Below are 16,003 nucleotides of genomic sequence, written 5' to 3' on the forward strand. Positions count from 1 at the left end.
TTTAATGCCAATTTATGAGAGAGTATAAGAGAAAGAAGCAGAAAGAGGACAAAGGAAGATGAAAGAGTCCCGTCAACAAGCAGAGAGTGGGAAAGTTCCATTTACTGTCTTCGTGACTACTTAAGGTTTTTTCCGAGCTCGATTTTGCCATCCATAAAAATAAATGACTTTTAAGCATAAGTCTGTAGGGATGAAAAGGCGATGAAAGGATCGCAGGAGGAATAAAAATCAAAACAAATTACTCTAAGGCCTCAATTACCTCAGGGAAACTCTTCCATCCTTCCCTCAATTAATTTCCCCTAATGCACTCAGCTTCCAGCAAACACCTTGGGAAAAGTGCTGGGAATTTTAAGCCTGGAGTACCAAAACTGATTTTAATGGGCTTTGGAAAGGTGAAGGGGGGATAGGGGGGTTGGGGCTCAAGGCTCGAATGCCTTGGTCCTGGTAGTGGGACATTGGTGGGGAGGACTTCGCCAAGACCTCTATTATAATAGACGGTGCTAATCCGTACTCTAGACTTTTAAGCCAACGTTTGCCTCCTTTTGAGTAGCTTCCACAACAAACTTTCACTTAAACCCTCCTCTGTGTGTGTGTGTGTGTGTGTGTGTGCGTGTGGGGAGGGGGGGAAGGTTGCTATGTTAGAAAGATCGTAAGAGAAAGACTGCTAAACCCTGCCAGATCAAAGGAGGACCTTCCGACCGAAGATAGTCTGATGATGAGGCCAAATTTCAGTACAAGATCATGCATTGCAATGTGCGTATTATTTTAAAGCATATTGAGAACACTGCTATCGGCAACGATTTGGGAGCGCAAAGGAAATTAAAAGTTATATGTATCCCGAGACGTAAAAAGAAGATAACAAAACAGCATAGACTACATACGCATGCGCATACCCGAGCACTCTCGTACGCATGCAAATATACACACACGCACGAGAATGATTTCGGAAAATCAGTGTTGTGTGCGACGGGGGTGGGGGGTGGTGGAAGGAAGAGGGATGAGGATGGGATTTGGGAATGGGAAATGAAAGGAAATGAAGTGGAGGGTAAAAGAGATGGTTGGGGGATGAGGTAAGGGAGGGGGGGTTGAGGAGCTCAGCCATGAAGGAGAGAGGGGTGAGTATAGCGTAAGGGAGAGAGAGAGAGAGCGGTGGTCGGAGGGGGAGGCTGGATGAGGGAGGGAGAGGAATTGATGGGAAGAGCGAGAGATGGGAAAAGCGAGAATCAATTAGAGACTTAAAAGCATAAACGCCTTTGAACAGCCGCCCGCTGAGGTGTTTTAAAAGCAAACGGTTAGATTGGTCTATCCAAGGCTTTTGTCATATTTGCTTGCGTGTGTGTGTGTGTGTGTGAGAGAGAGAGAGAGAGAGAGCCTGACTTTGTCTGCTGTTTATTGCTATTTTCTCTTGTCCAAATTCCCACAAAATAGGGTCCTTGATTAGACTGAACCATGGCATCTGAACAATAGTTGTTTGACGAGATGCGTATTGAACGCGAAGCGGTTTTAGGCGTAAAGCGATAAGGGAAGGAAATCGACTGTTATTGTTCCCGTTGGTGTATTAGCAGTAGTAATAATATTAGAAGTAGTAGCATTTACATCAGCGATACTCAAGAGTGGAGGCCGAGAGAGAACCCTCAATGTTGAAAACAGGTGGTTTCGTTAGTGGCATTATTGCCTCCAAAAGAGCCTATGCCGTTGGTTTAGTTTGCCTCTTTGTAAGCAGGATTTCACAAAAGGTAGTGCGTGGACTTGAAAGAAAATTTTGCAGAAGATTAAAGGCTTCGTGACTGGCAACAAGTGAAAGAATTTTGCGAGGGGCAGCAGGAATGTCACTTTTGGGAGGCAAGGATTTTGATCGGGTGAATTGCTCGCTCGGCCACGGTTTGCGGTTTCCGAGCGCTCTTCTCATCCTAAAAGAGGATGTGAGCTATTATTATTATTATTATTATTATTATTATTATTATTATTATTATTGTTGTTGTTGTTGTTGTTGTTGTTTTTGTCGAGGAAAGAAACAGGAGTTAAAGCACAAATTTGATCCCAGGCAATGATCACTGTGGTCAGACTTTGAAGCGCATCCATACTTCATTTGTTTATTTACTATGCCTGATGGATTTTTGGAAACGGACATGGGAAATATTTTATAACAATTACAAGCTGGCATGCAACGGATGCACAAATTTTTTTTTATTCCAGTTCATGCATACATGTATGCATACAATTGATTGACTTGATGAACGAGTGAACTGCTGTGAGAGGGGAGGATGAAAAATCGTTCACACGTGATTAAGTGTGTGCGTGAGATCTTGAAAGTATAGAATATTCTTTGGGTGTTATGGAGTAGATGCTTAAGATTTTATCTAGACAGTTCAGCTACAGGTGCATACTCAGACATACACATTAATAATAATAATAATAATAATAATAATAATAATAATAATAATAGCATATATGTGTGTGTGTACACACTATGGAGAGGCGCTATGTTCTTTACAAAGGAGATAAAAGTAATGCGGCGGAAATCCGTTATGTATAATAGCGCACTGGTGAACACGGCCTTGGCGATGATGTGAAGGGTAGGGGGAAAGGGGGAAGGAGAAAGGGACGAATCCCGGAAAAAGAGGGGAGTTTCTGCTTTAACCTCTTCCCCGTCGTTTCCACTGTATTACCGCTACCGCTTTTTACTATGAGTGTGCGTGCAGATCCGTGCACACATGTATACGTATGCACCCACACTCACGGGGTGATACGCAAATAACATCTTGTGCATATACACGAAAGGGCCTACCCAAGGGACAATGAGAAGATACACTGAATCGCTGCTGTTTGCTTACTAGATCTTGCTGAAGTTTGTATTTCCTTTTTCATAACGGTGTCAGTGTCTCTCTCTCTCTCTCTCTCTCTGAATTGTTCACACGTATTCTTTCTCGGCTATATTTGTTAGTATTTCTCAGTTTGTCCGCGCGTTCTGGAATAATTCACTTTCGAGGTTTGTCCTTTCATATTTTTTTCGCAAGATTTTTGGTACAGTGTTACTGGTACATTGAAAAGTCTTATAGTAAAGCTATAATTTATCTCTCTCTCTCTCTCTCTCTCTCTCTCTCTCTCTCTCTCTCTCTCTCTCTCTCTCTCTCTCTCTCTCCATGAATTGACGTCCTTTTTTTTAATTGCAATAACAATTATTTGTAAACAGATTTATCCATTATGTGATGATGATGAAACCGTTATTGCAAACATAATGAGTATTGTTGCCATGTGAGTTACCTGATCTATGACCTGGGTGTCGTTATTACTTACTTAATGGATTCGTACGTTCTTCCTGACCGTTTACGCCGCACACGAGATAAACCTTTTATTTAATATTCACTCCAGTTGATATTCATTTCAGCAATGATCGATCTGCTTCGCACTTGAACAGGAGAACGCTATCAGAGATACAGGGAATTTTGCGGTTTTCGGTGGTCACAGAATACACAACTATAGAGGGGTTGATGATCTGCTTGGAATGTTAGGCGACTGTTTGGTTGAAAAAGATGCAATTTTCGTGGCGAAAATTAATAAATACAAGAAATTTTTCCGAAGCAAATTCAAAAGGAAAAATGCACGGGATATAAACTAAGAAATGGGAAGTTACTGAGCGGGGTTTACGGGAAAAAGATTACAGTAAACCGTTGGGAAATAAGCTCCTGAAATCTGCCGCGGTAATGGAGAAATTGAGAATTAAAAACTTTTATTGCCGTCGGTGTATACATAGCTGCATTGAGACAGAAAAATACAGGTCTATGATTATTTCGCCGAAAACTGAAAAAAAATATATATATATACATATATATTCCCTCCCAGCTTCTATCTGTAGTGTCAATACCTGCCTTTCTCTTGGATTTTGCCTTGTGTGCACTTTTCCAGTGATTCCTCTGTAATGTGAGAGGTCTTTTGAATTTAATCCTTGCTAAGACTATTCTCTCTCTCTCTACTGCTCCTCTCTCTCTCTCTCTCTCTCTCTCTCTCTCTCTCTCTCTCTCTCTCTCTCTCTCTCTCTCTCTTATTTTTTTAGCCAATTTCTATTGTCTTTCAGTCTACCTTATTTTGCTGAAAAACTACTTACGCTTTTACTATTTATTATTTGTCGGGATCTTTCCTAGACAGTGACCCTCAAGGGTTTTAATCCGGTGTAGCTATATCCACCTTTGCAGTGTGTTTAGTACAAGCCCGCTTGGGTTTACCGTAAAGACACAAACAAAAGACTGTAAATATCGTAAAGATAATTACCTACAAGCAACATCATGGGGGTGTCACTATCTAGGAAAGACCCCTTTGTCGCTAATCCGTGAGTAACACGCTTTAAAAATTACCAACTTCCTCCCTCCTACTCTCAACAAGACGAGTGGTTCACCGCCGAAGGTTTTATCTTTTATTTACTAACAGTTTTCTTTTAATCAACTTTAACATCCTCTACCTCGCGGCTGTCTTTTAGTAGTAAACTTTAAATCTTGGAGAATAACTGCGACTTGGCTTTTTGCTTAATTACAATAAAGTGTTTTTACATATTTGAATATGTAAAGTCTTAAATACAAATGTCAGTTTTATTTATCAGAAACCATTACATGTCTTTTAACATAATAAATAGATAAAAATACCTTTGGATTAATTTGGATAAACATGGAATAGGTCTACGAAATACATACAACTTCACTAGGAAACTACTATTTTTTTTATGTTACCTGTTGTTATCTGGGTAACTATATGTAGATATGGCTCCTCTGTAAATAACGTTATAAAGCAACTTGATATGATATTAATATTTGTAATAGTTCTTTGACCCTCTGAAGTTGGAAACGTTTCGCTGTATATGGAAAAAGGCTATATCATTTTTTATAAAACACTAATGATTTATGCTGTTATTGTTTATTGTTATTTATCGTGTTTTTGTTGGACAAAAACATTTACCTTCTTGTTTCTTTTCCAGGTCCAAAAGGAGCCTGATGCCGAAGGTGTTGCAGTGTTTGTAGTGATTCTTGAAACATTTGCAGCCAAAATGTCTCAACAAGCTCATGGACGCCGCACGCAGGCAAGATTGTTCATCGCTGTCCTTTCATGGTGCATTTTGCAAGATGCTTCAGCTCAGATTGCCCTCACTTCGCCATCATCAACTTCTATGACTCTAAGATCAGGTGGTGGAATTTTAGCACTTCCTCTTACAGGTCATGCCCCAAAACAAGTAGCTTCCAGTCTTCTCACAAAACTGACCGATCGTCAGTTACCTTCTCAACGCAGTGCGTCGACGAGGGAGAGTGAGATCGCTGCAATATTTCGAGGAGTTGCGTATGGAGCCCCTACATTCTCTTCCAATACAAGTACATCATCTACACCCGCAGCTCCTACTGAAAGTACTACCACATCCACTTCTACTGCACCTCCAACAACAACTTCCTTCATTAACAGTGTTCACGATCCAGTCAGATCGGAACTCATGAGGCATCAAATAGAAAAGGAAATTGAATTTGTTATGACAACTAGAACAGTTCCCAGTGTCATTGAAGTGAATGCTGATTCAATTCCATATGTTTTACATGAGGAAGATAGCTTTAGGGATACCTCTTACCCACATCGTACTCCAGACCCATCCATTCTGAACAAGGATATTGCCAAGTTTCCAACAGTACCAGCAATATCAGGAGATACGTTAATTGTGAATAAAAACCATGTTGGTGGTATCAAAGGTGAAAATGATATTTTTCCTAAAACCGATGTTAAGTGGGCTTTAGGAGCTGCCTGGTGGATACATGTTTATGTTTCTGCTGGTTTGTTCGCACTTACAGCTGCTGCTAGTCTTTGCTGTCTGGCACGATTATCTCCTGCAACTCATTTGGTTTCCCGTCTTCGGTACAGAATCCTGCTTGCCCTTGTGTTTTTAGCTGCTATGCTACGATGCCTACATTTGTTCCATGATCCTTATGGAATTGAGAACCGTCTCCCAGAATTCATAACAGCTATTATTGAGGAGATTAGTTGGCCATGTTTGATAGCTGCTGTAGCTGTTGTAGCACTATCATTGTATCAGTCTAGTAGATGTTCTCGAGTATTCCCTAAAAGTTCACGTTTACCATTTGCACTGGCATTTTTTACCACAGCTCATCTTATTGTATCTATCACTGCTCATCTTGTAGCTTCCTTAGTAGAAAAATATGCATTTCCTTTGAGAATAACAGCTCAGTCCCTTGCCGTGATCTGGGGAAGCTTTGTGGGCTTTTGCAGTTTATGGGCTGTCTGGAAAGTTGAGAGATCTGCTGGAAGGTATTCAGGCCATCTGTTAGGCCGTCTCAACCGCTCAGCAACAGATGACTTGGTGTCATCTAGTCAACCAAACTCAACAGTAAATCGTGGGGCTATACTGATCCTGGTAGCAGGTGGTGGACAAATAATGCTGTCTGCTTTGCACTTTTATATAATGTTGGCACCTGTATCACCAACAAAACACATCTGGGTCTGGTGGGGTAGAGTCAGCATGGCTCGTGGTCTAGAGCTTATTATCAGTATTGCTGTTCTAGCAGGTGCATTTATTCTCACTTCTGGGAGACCATCAAACAGTAAACAGGATAGTACTATATTCTCTGTTCTCACAAGTTGTGGTAGAGATAATAAGAGTGTTAAGGGAGGACGAAGTGCTAATGTTTTCCCAGTTCAAAATGAGAAAAGACAGATACTTGGAAGTTTCAATTTTCACACAAGCAAACCATCAGTGAATGATGGCATCAAAAGAATGCCAATTGACTGGACTTATACAACTCCCCGCTGTGCTAGTAAAAGTGGAACAATGGACTCTGTTACCTCTGATTTTCAGTTACTCTGGAATCGTGACCGAACTCAGTCGGCAGCAGGCTTTAGGCCATCATCAATGCTAGTCAACGATAGTGGTTTTGTCAGATTTCGAACCCAAGTGGACCCTGAACAACCCATGGATGAAGTATTCAACAGATCCTCCCTGAATCTGCACATTGCATCAACACCAATACAATACAACAATGTTCATAATTATAGTACCCAAACCCTTCCAAATAGTAGATATTATTGTAAACCCAACACTGCTAGTCTGTCTTCACCAGAACGTACACCTCTAAGAAATCCCATTAGAGCTCAAACCGTTCGTGCCCAAAGATCCAGGCCTGATTACCTGCGCCACCATATGAGGAATAGAACTATGTCCCACTTAAGTAATAAGCCTACATGGACACCAGTTTCCTCAGCAAGTAAATATGATGTTAGAACCCTAGATAAATATGAAGTTGCCTCTTACTACAATAACTCTATTGCATCCAATGGCAGCAACATGTACTCAACCCCACACACTGTGTCTCCAAGCCCACAATATTTACCTGCCCATAGTGTTCAAAATCAGCTACCTGAAGTGCATGGAACTCCCCATCTCTATGAAGAAGCCAGGCATTTAAAACCACCATCTGCAGAAGGAATAAGTGGTATTCTGGAACCTAGCACTTGTTCATCCCTATCAGAAATTCATGTTGACTATCTTACTGATGTATCATCATCAAATGACTGCATGAACCAGCACTCTTTACCCTACACTAATTGCTCAAAGAGGGATCAGAGTATGCTTACCCTTCCCTTAAGCTCAACACACACTAGCTATGCTCAAAGTCTCCCAACATACACAGCACCCATGGGAAGAACTCCCCCATCACACCTGCCAGATATCACTCCCGACTCTGCTGTTATCCTCGACTACTCCACTTCTGCTGAGACAGAAGAGGAGGCAGACAAAGACAGCAGAAACAAGTCCCTAGACTTGATTAAGATGAGTTCTAACTCTTTGAATGATGTGCTCAAAGGACAAGCCCGAGCTGGTCTTCTAAGTAAAATTGTGGGGAATAGTATGAGTGTCAGCTGCTATGGATATTCTCCTTTGGATGTGGAGGACACATCTTCACCCTCCCAAGAGGATTCTTCCATGACAAGAATCCGTAAGGTGGCATCCTCCACAGATCTGGGCGATGCCAAGGAGGTACCAAAGACACCAACCACACCTCCTGTTTATAGTAAACCTCCTAATACTGTAACTTCTCTTTAATGTAATCATAGGCTCTGATATCATATAAATCCGACTTTAATTCATTTGTACATATATCATAACATAGTAACTTTTGCATATTCTTATCAAATGTTATCAATTTAGGATGTAAGTCGTTAGGGGAACCTCAGGAAGTTTTGGAGTATATGAAAAATGATCTCACTTATGCTTAGATATGAAATAGAAAATGCTATAATTGCTTGATTGTAATTATTACTGAACAATATTAGCCAAATTATGTAAATTAACAAGGTTTTTCCAGAAGTTTAAAAGAATATATTTTTCCGTCTTATTTTGGGACGAATAAATGATGCAGTTTTTATTCTGTCTTTTAGGTTTTCATTCTTGTTCAGAGAAAAAGCGTTTCCCTATAGCGCACTGAAATATGATAATTAAAAGCACAAGATGTTATTTACTGTAGATTTTTAGTGGCTTTCATTGTTTTGTGAATACGTAATTATCTACGAATTTTGTAAGTGCGTTTGTTTGACAGAAGGAGTTCAGGAAAGAAACAGATTTCATTAATGTTTATCTTATTCATTCATGGGTGGAATCTGCAAGTTTATATTAAGAGATTTCTTTGAGAGTCAAGTAAGGATTTATTGATTTATTACACTGTTATACACAAATTCTTCTTGTAAAATTTCAATGTAAAAATGTTTGCCGTCTAATTTTGTTGTACCTTTTTAGTCGTAAGATTTGTATCCTTTCTGTCCTTACTGAAGAAAGCAAATTGAGATTGTAAAAGCAAAGAAAAATTTACAATATTTAAGTAGCATTCTCTTCAATGGAACATTATAGTTTCGTTAAAATGGAAAGTGAATGTAAATTAACAATCTGATAATGGTGTGTTGTGAAAATTGATGTGGAAGTGCATCTTGTGTATATTGTCAATAAGAGTTAGCAGAGAGAAATCAGTATAGTTTGGTTTAAGGAGGCTGTGATATGTATAATATATTTTTATATGTGTAGAATATACATTATTGCTGTTTCAAGACATGATATCTAGTCACTTTTTAATAAAGTGAAATACTAATCTCGTTTTTCATTTCTCTTTTACAATTTACTTCCAAGAAGTAAATTTCTGATAATTAGAGCAGCAATTACTCTGGAAAAATATCAGTGTCATCATATCCAATACATTACTAATGATAATAGTCATAGTGAATGCCGAGTTAGCAATAAAAAGTAATAATAAGTTCATTGCGATGGGTTACGGGATGGAGACCGGAACAAGTAAGTATTAAAGTTAGGAATTTTCCCAACGAACTAAAATTTAATCGCAAAAGCTCAGCAGAACCCAATTTGCAGTAAATATTAGGGACAAAGAAACAATTTCCTAATAATATGTGAAGACGCACTGTAAGAGAACCCATGTAATCGCAATAATAACGATAAACTTTCAAGTATTTCCCAACAACTAATTATATACCTTGAAGCTGCAATCATAAAAGGAGATTCACAGAAGATCCAAATGGAACCATTTTATGGAAGAAACAAGAACATTTCAAAGGCGAGAGGCCCATAAGGGGGAGAGTTCTTTGCCAGAAAAGATGTAGCATCAACACGACAATAAAACTTAATGGTCTGAGCAGACACCGGGAAAACTCTACGGGGCAAGTGCGCCCCAGATGGGGTCATCTAAATCACATTAACCTCGGCGAATACTGAAGACACTCATTTTGACCTGCTACGAGCTCTGGGATTGCAGTTGCACATGCAGACTGAGCGCACGTACTGGCCAACACTCACATTCACATGAACCGTATTTCATCGAGATTTTATGTACGAAGTCGACCTCCTCTTACTATTTTACGTTAAACGACTTGATTTTCAAATATAAGATTCGGCACTGCATGTAATTCTTTCAACCTAATCTTGAGGATTTTTATGAGACTCAAAATACAAAGAAACTTCAAGACATTTAAGAAAGCGCAAGATTTAAGCAGACATACAACTATGTATTGTATATATGTATTTGTATATATGTTTGTGTGTATATATATATATATGTGTGTGTGTGTGTGTATTTATATATTCTGAGAACTTAAAATCTTGCTTTATTGTTGAAATTGTTGAAACTATGCATTTAGTAATTTTCAGATTTTCTACCTTTCAGTATAGTGCTTATTTCGGCGATTTTTAGCATGTATGTATGTATATATATATATATATATATATATATATATATATATATATATTTATGTATATAGTATATATATAAATTTAAAACATATATATACATATAAATATGCTGAAAATCGCCGAAACAATTACTATAGCGCACAGGTAAAAAATATGAAAACCGCTAAATGCATAGTCTCAACAATTTCAACGATGAGGCAAGATTTTAAGTTCTCAGAATAGCACACACAAGTTAAAATAAATTTCAGCCTCCACAGTCACTTTACATTTAATTCATATAAATTCTTGTGGAAGGGATTTGCAATCTCTGAATCATCTAACCTAGTTTTCATCATTTAATATATAATTAATTTTTAGAATACGAAAATCATCCGTACTGATCATTGCTGTTGTCAAGATAAAATCCTGCGTAAAATTAATCTTTCACTTTATTGCGTCATTTAGTGTGTCCGTACGTGTACATGAACTGTATGTATGTATATACACACACACATATATATATATATATATATATATATATATATATATATATATATATATATATATATATATATATATATATATATATATATATATATATATATATATATATATATATATATATATATATATATATATATAATATATTTATATGTGTGTGCTCGTGTGTTATTATTTATTAAATATATATACATTATATATATTATATATATATATATGTAACAATATATATATATCTATATCATAATTATATATATATATATTAACTGTGTGTGCGTGTGTTTTATATATAAAAATATACATATATATATATATATATATATTATATATATATATATATATATTATCTATATTAATATATATACATACATATTCAACTGTGTCGACCTCGTTGATGAGATCTATTAGTAACGAGCGAAAATGTGTTCGGTGACGTTCCTTAGCCTTCATCTCACGCAAAGTGCAGATGTTCCGACTCTTGAAGAGATTTCGTACCCCACGGGAAAACTAAAGACGTTTTAAAGCAAAGAAAAGGCCTGATCTGAAGGCCAGGGTTAATGAAAGTCACAGCTCAAGGGAACAAACAGGAAAATGAAAGGGAATAAAAACGCATATTGAAAGGAGAGAAATTTGTTGTCGAGTCAATCTTGAAATCAGAAAAAAAAAGTCTGAATACAGCGCTTTAGAAAGAGGAAACCAGACAATACCGTTCTTTATGGTGCTTAACCTCAATAGTGCCACACGACCAGGGGAAGTCTGATAACTACCATTTGCTAGAATAGGACAGTGCTCTTTGCAAAGTACAATAAAGTTCTACGAGGTAAAGGGTATCAGCATTTAGGCAATGAGCATATTCTCATAAAGTGAAGAGAAGTACTAGGAGGAAAAAGAAGGTTTCTTGGATCGCTTTGCATGCACCGAGAGAATCCTCCTTCGAAAGTATAAAAATGCGAAGTATATAGATATCAATGGGCTTGTATAGTCAATGTACCTCTATGGAACCAAGACACATGACAAGTAACATCAAAAGACACTTGGTTCCTCGATCACATTTTACAATAGTCAACATGAAGGTAAAATCCAAGAATTTGGTTTTAAAAGGACTACACAAATGCTGTGTGCACACTATCCTTCAAAAAGCCTAAATGTGTATTATTCAAAGATAATAACAGAAATGTAGGTAAAAATATATTAATATAAAAATTTCATGGAGTTCCCTCCGATAAGGAAGTGGAATGAATAAGTATATACCCCAGAAAACCTAAAAGCTAGAAAAAATTAAGGAAATATAGGAGTTTTGCTATATAATATACAAAATAAAAATCCTTAAAAACATAAACTAAGAGCAATACAAGAAAGGCTTTTGCATAAATGTTATTAAAAAGTCCAAAGCTGTCAAGACTCCGACGTACTTGTGATTCAGAAAACACAAAATCACAGGTTGCACAGTTCGTAGTTTTAAAAAAAATGAAAATCAATGGGCATGGGCCTAACAGCACTGAATGAAATATTAATTTTCCACCTAATCAATATACGTAAAATCTAGATAGATTTGTATCATCAGAGAGAAAGTAAGAAAATAGCCGAGATATGCTGTGCTGAATCTCATATGACGAAGAACAGCTATTTTATATATACTAGTATATAGACATTCTTGTAAGATCAAAGACACCTGTAACAAGTAAAAAATGCAAATTTTCTTCGGTGCAGTCGAGTTTTCTGAAGAGCGTATAATGCTGTATGAAACTCTCAACCACAGCCCATGAAACACTCAGACACGGCAGTGAAAATTTCAGCCACGGTTCAGTGGTGGCCTATGTTGTTGGCCTCTATAGCGGTGCCAGACTCACGATCATGATTAACTTTATCCTTGAATGGAATCAAAACTACTGAGGCTAGAGGACTGCAATTTGCTACGTTTGATGGTTAGAGGGTGGATGGTCAAAATGCCAATTTACGGCCCTCTAGCCACGGTAGTTTTTAAGGTCTGAGCGCGGACAGAAAAAGTGCGGACGTAAGCAGAGACAAATGGTCATCTCAGTCATTTTCTTTGACAGGCAACTTAAAGAGAATGAATCAATACAACAAGGACAATCCAAAATGAAATCAGATTCTGAAGAGTATGGGTCGACATTGTCTTGCAGCCAAGAGCAAAACGCAAAATCTTTCATATCCTGAAAAAGGAAAAGGTAAAAGAAACTTACATATGTTTATAAATATTCTCTTTCATTTCCATTTATTTCTGACTTAAATAAAAATGAAAATTTATATTATCAGTCGTTAGATCATGAACAGATGTTATTTGACCGTTAAATTCATTTCTTCAAATAAAAAATGACCGATGAATACATGAAAGTTATTCCCTCCATATCTCTAATGTGCACCAAAAGGCAATTCTATTCCTATATGTGATGTGTATTTCTTTATCTCCTCCTCTCGGTATTAACGTCCGTGGTATAACATTTTGTAATCCTGGAAGATGCAATACGTCAGGGTGATCCCCTATGTTGTATGCTTCTTTGCATCTTTACATTTACAAACAAATGATCATAAACGGCATCATGGAAACTTATGCAATAATCCCTAAAGGGATCTGAAAAAATGGCCTAAAATAAATGCGTCTAAAAATCTCAGTGTTCGTTTTATTCCTAAAATTAAGAGTCTCTCTGCTAATACTTTGAACTTTTATTTATGAGAGTTTTAAGCCGCATTGGAAGCTTCAACAATAGCATCTATGTAACACGGATAATAAAAGCAGTACGTTTAGTCATATTAGTGAAGTTTCACAAGATAGCGTTTATTGAGATGATTTTAGTAGTCGTTACAGTAAGGTTAAATTTGAATATCATTCTGGAAAACAAAAGCAATAGTAGTACTAGCACTGATGGGGAAGATGAAGTTAGCAAAAAACCATGGTATTGGCACACAAATGTAATGGGATACACTCATAGAAAAGTATATATAAACACACTTAAGTTCTAAACGTTTTTCACTGTATCTTTTGTACATTAATATAAAGTACTCGGACACTAACAAGCGATACTCACACTAAAAATTACAGTAAAATACAGAAACGGAATTTAATTGTTTTGCTAAGTACCTGCAACCCTTATAAGGTAAAGGCAGAGTATTAAGAAGTTAATGTATGGTTACATGAGGACTGAAGTATGTATACCATTTATTCTTACCAATAATTTATCAAAATGGAGAGGGTTTGTTACACTCATAACTTCAGTTTATGGATATCATTTAAAAGATCACTCAAACCGGATTTCCTATAAAAGAGATGGATTGAAATTTATGCTATAATAGATTATTAAAAACCGTCTTTTCCATTTATTTCATCATACATAAATATATGTATAAATATATATCTACATACATACATACATACATACATACATACATACATACATACTATATATATATATAATATATATATATATATATATATAATATATATATATATATATATATATATATATATGTGTGTGTGTGTGTTGTGTTGTGTGTGTGTGTGTGTATCTTTATAATATATATATATATTAATATATATATATTATATATATATATATCTATATAATATATATTCTCCCCCTACGTGGAAAAAAACTTGACGTTGTGAGGCGGCTCTTGAACTCCTGGAATTTTTTCCCAGGTTTGAGTCAAAAAGTCCCAATATCATTATATATTTCTTTGGATTAATTTTTGTGGAATATTCCACTTTTGGTAAAATTTATTGGTCCTGATAAATAGGAAAATGTATCATAGATGAGATTGGGTTTATATTTGAAGCTAAATAATCAGAACTGTGGTAAGATCATCAACTACCAAATAATTTTAGGACCTGAGAGATATCAGATTGATAGTTCAAGGCAGAACTATTCTGCAGGGCTGCGCCACAGATTCCTGGGTGGTTTGGCTCTGAGATTATGCCTCGGCATTCTATCCGGGTTGCCCAAAATATGATTAGGTTGGGATGATTGTATTTCGCTAATACTCTCAGTCTAGCAGTGGGTTTCACTTATTCCTTCAAGGTTTATACACTTCAGCCACTGGAGTGTGTTGCGCCATCCTCTATGGGGTAGGATAGGGGCACCGACATTTTGGAGTCGGCTCTCACTTGTGCCATTGGTGGAAGAATAAACTCCATGAAAAGCTGATGATATGTTTTTAAGGTTTTAAGGTTTAAGTTTTTCCTTTTTTTCGATCTTTATGGTTCAAGTACCCATGGCCCCCCTTGATAATACCATTTCAGCACAATTGACGACCACTGTAATCTACTCTGACAATCTTTGCCTGGAAAATACTAGAAAACTATCTAGCGTAATTACACTGGAACTCTGTGCTTTAGCACAGAGCAAAGGGAAATTGCTGAGAAATGTATGTGAAATAGGACCAGGAATATTTGAAACCTCTTTTGATAAATATTTTACTTTTAATCTGGAAGATTCTAATTACGATATTCTTAATGTGTACAGGGACATTGTGAAATTGTGTTGTAAACTGACAGTTGAAACAGCCTCAGCAAAAGAAAGTGAAAAATGAAAAGCATCATTGCATCTCAGAAGAGTTAAAGTAGACTGTGCTGCATGTGTGTTCTGGAATTACTCCGAGGGAATGATATATGCATCTTAACTGATGACATACTCAGAGAAGAAGCTGGTAGAAGAATTAAAAGATCAAGGTGTTATGAGAATTGAAAGAGTGAATAAGATAAATGGAGCCTATGTTCCACTTCCAAATTTATTTATTACATTCAATTCTACATTTTAAGGTTACTTTTTAAGGTTAAGCAATATATCCCAAGACCAAGGAGATGTTTTCATTGTCAAGAATTTGGACATAAGATATGAACTTGTAAGCAGAAGCTACAAGGCACTTGTACCTCTTCGGATGTGGCGCCAGTGATTTCTGATGTTCCTGCCTCTATGGAGGCAAAGCTAGTAATTTCTGGTGCACTTGGCTCTTCAGAGGCAGTTCCAGTTGCACCTGGCACTCCCGCCTCTCTGGAGGCTGTATCATCTATACATGGTGTATCAGCTTCTTTGGAGGAGGCTGTGCCAGGTATGGCTTACACACCTACCTTGTCGGAGGTTGTATTATCAGTATCTGGTGCTTGTGTTTCCCTGGAGCCTGCACCAGCTGTAACTGGTACTCAATATGCTATGGAGGACGCATCAATTTTGTCTCACCCTCACACCCCACCCCAGGCAGAGCCAGCTTTTCTCCTGAGACTGATGATCCTTTAAAAAGGAAGGTAGCCATAAATAATCACTCTCATTCTAAAAA

The 16,003-nt window shown here is 37.1% G+C and overlaps 1 protein-coding gene across 1 annotated transcript in view; it reads left to right on the forward strand.

The window, feature by feature from the left end:
* Positions 1-9,114, forward strand: part of LOC135218464 (uncharacterized) — a 14,623-nt gene extending 5,509 nt beyond the window's left edge. The window contains exon 2 of the mRNA XM_064254790.1: positions 4,967-9,114. Coding sequence (XP_064110860.1) covers positions 5,036-8,086 — 3,051 coding nt within the window. The 5' untranslated portion in view covers positions 4,967-5,035 and the 3' untranslated portion in view covers positions 8,087-9,114. The remainder of the gene's footprint in view (positions 1-4,966) is intronic.
* The last annotated feature ends 6,889 nt before the right edge of the window (positions 9,115-16,003 follow it).

The sequence above is a fragment of the Macrobrachium nipponense genome, chromosome 9, assembly GCF_015104395.2.
Source record: "Macrobrachium nipponense isolate FS-2020 chromosome 9, ASM1510439v2, whole genome shotgun sequence".
Classification (NCBI taxonomy): Eukaryota; Metazoa; Arthropoda; class Malacostraca; order Decapoda; family Palaemonidae; genus Macrobrachium; species Macrobrachium nipponense.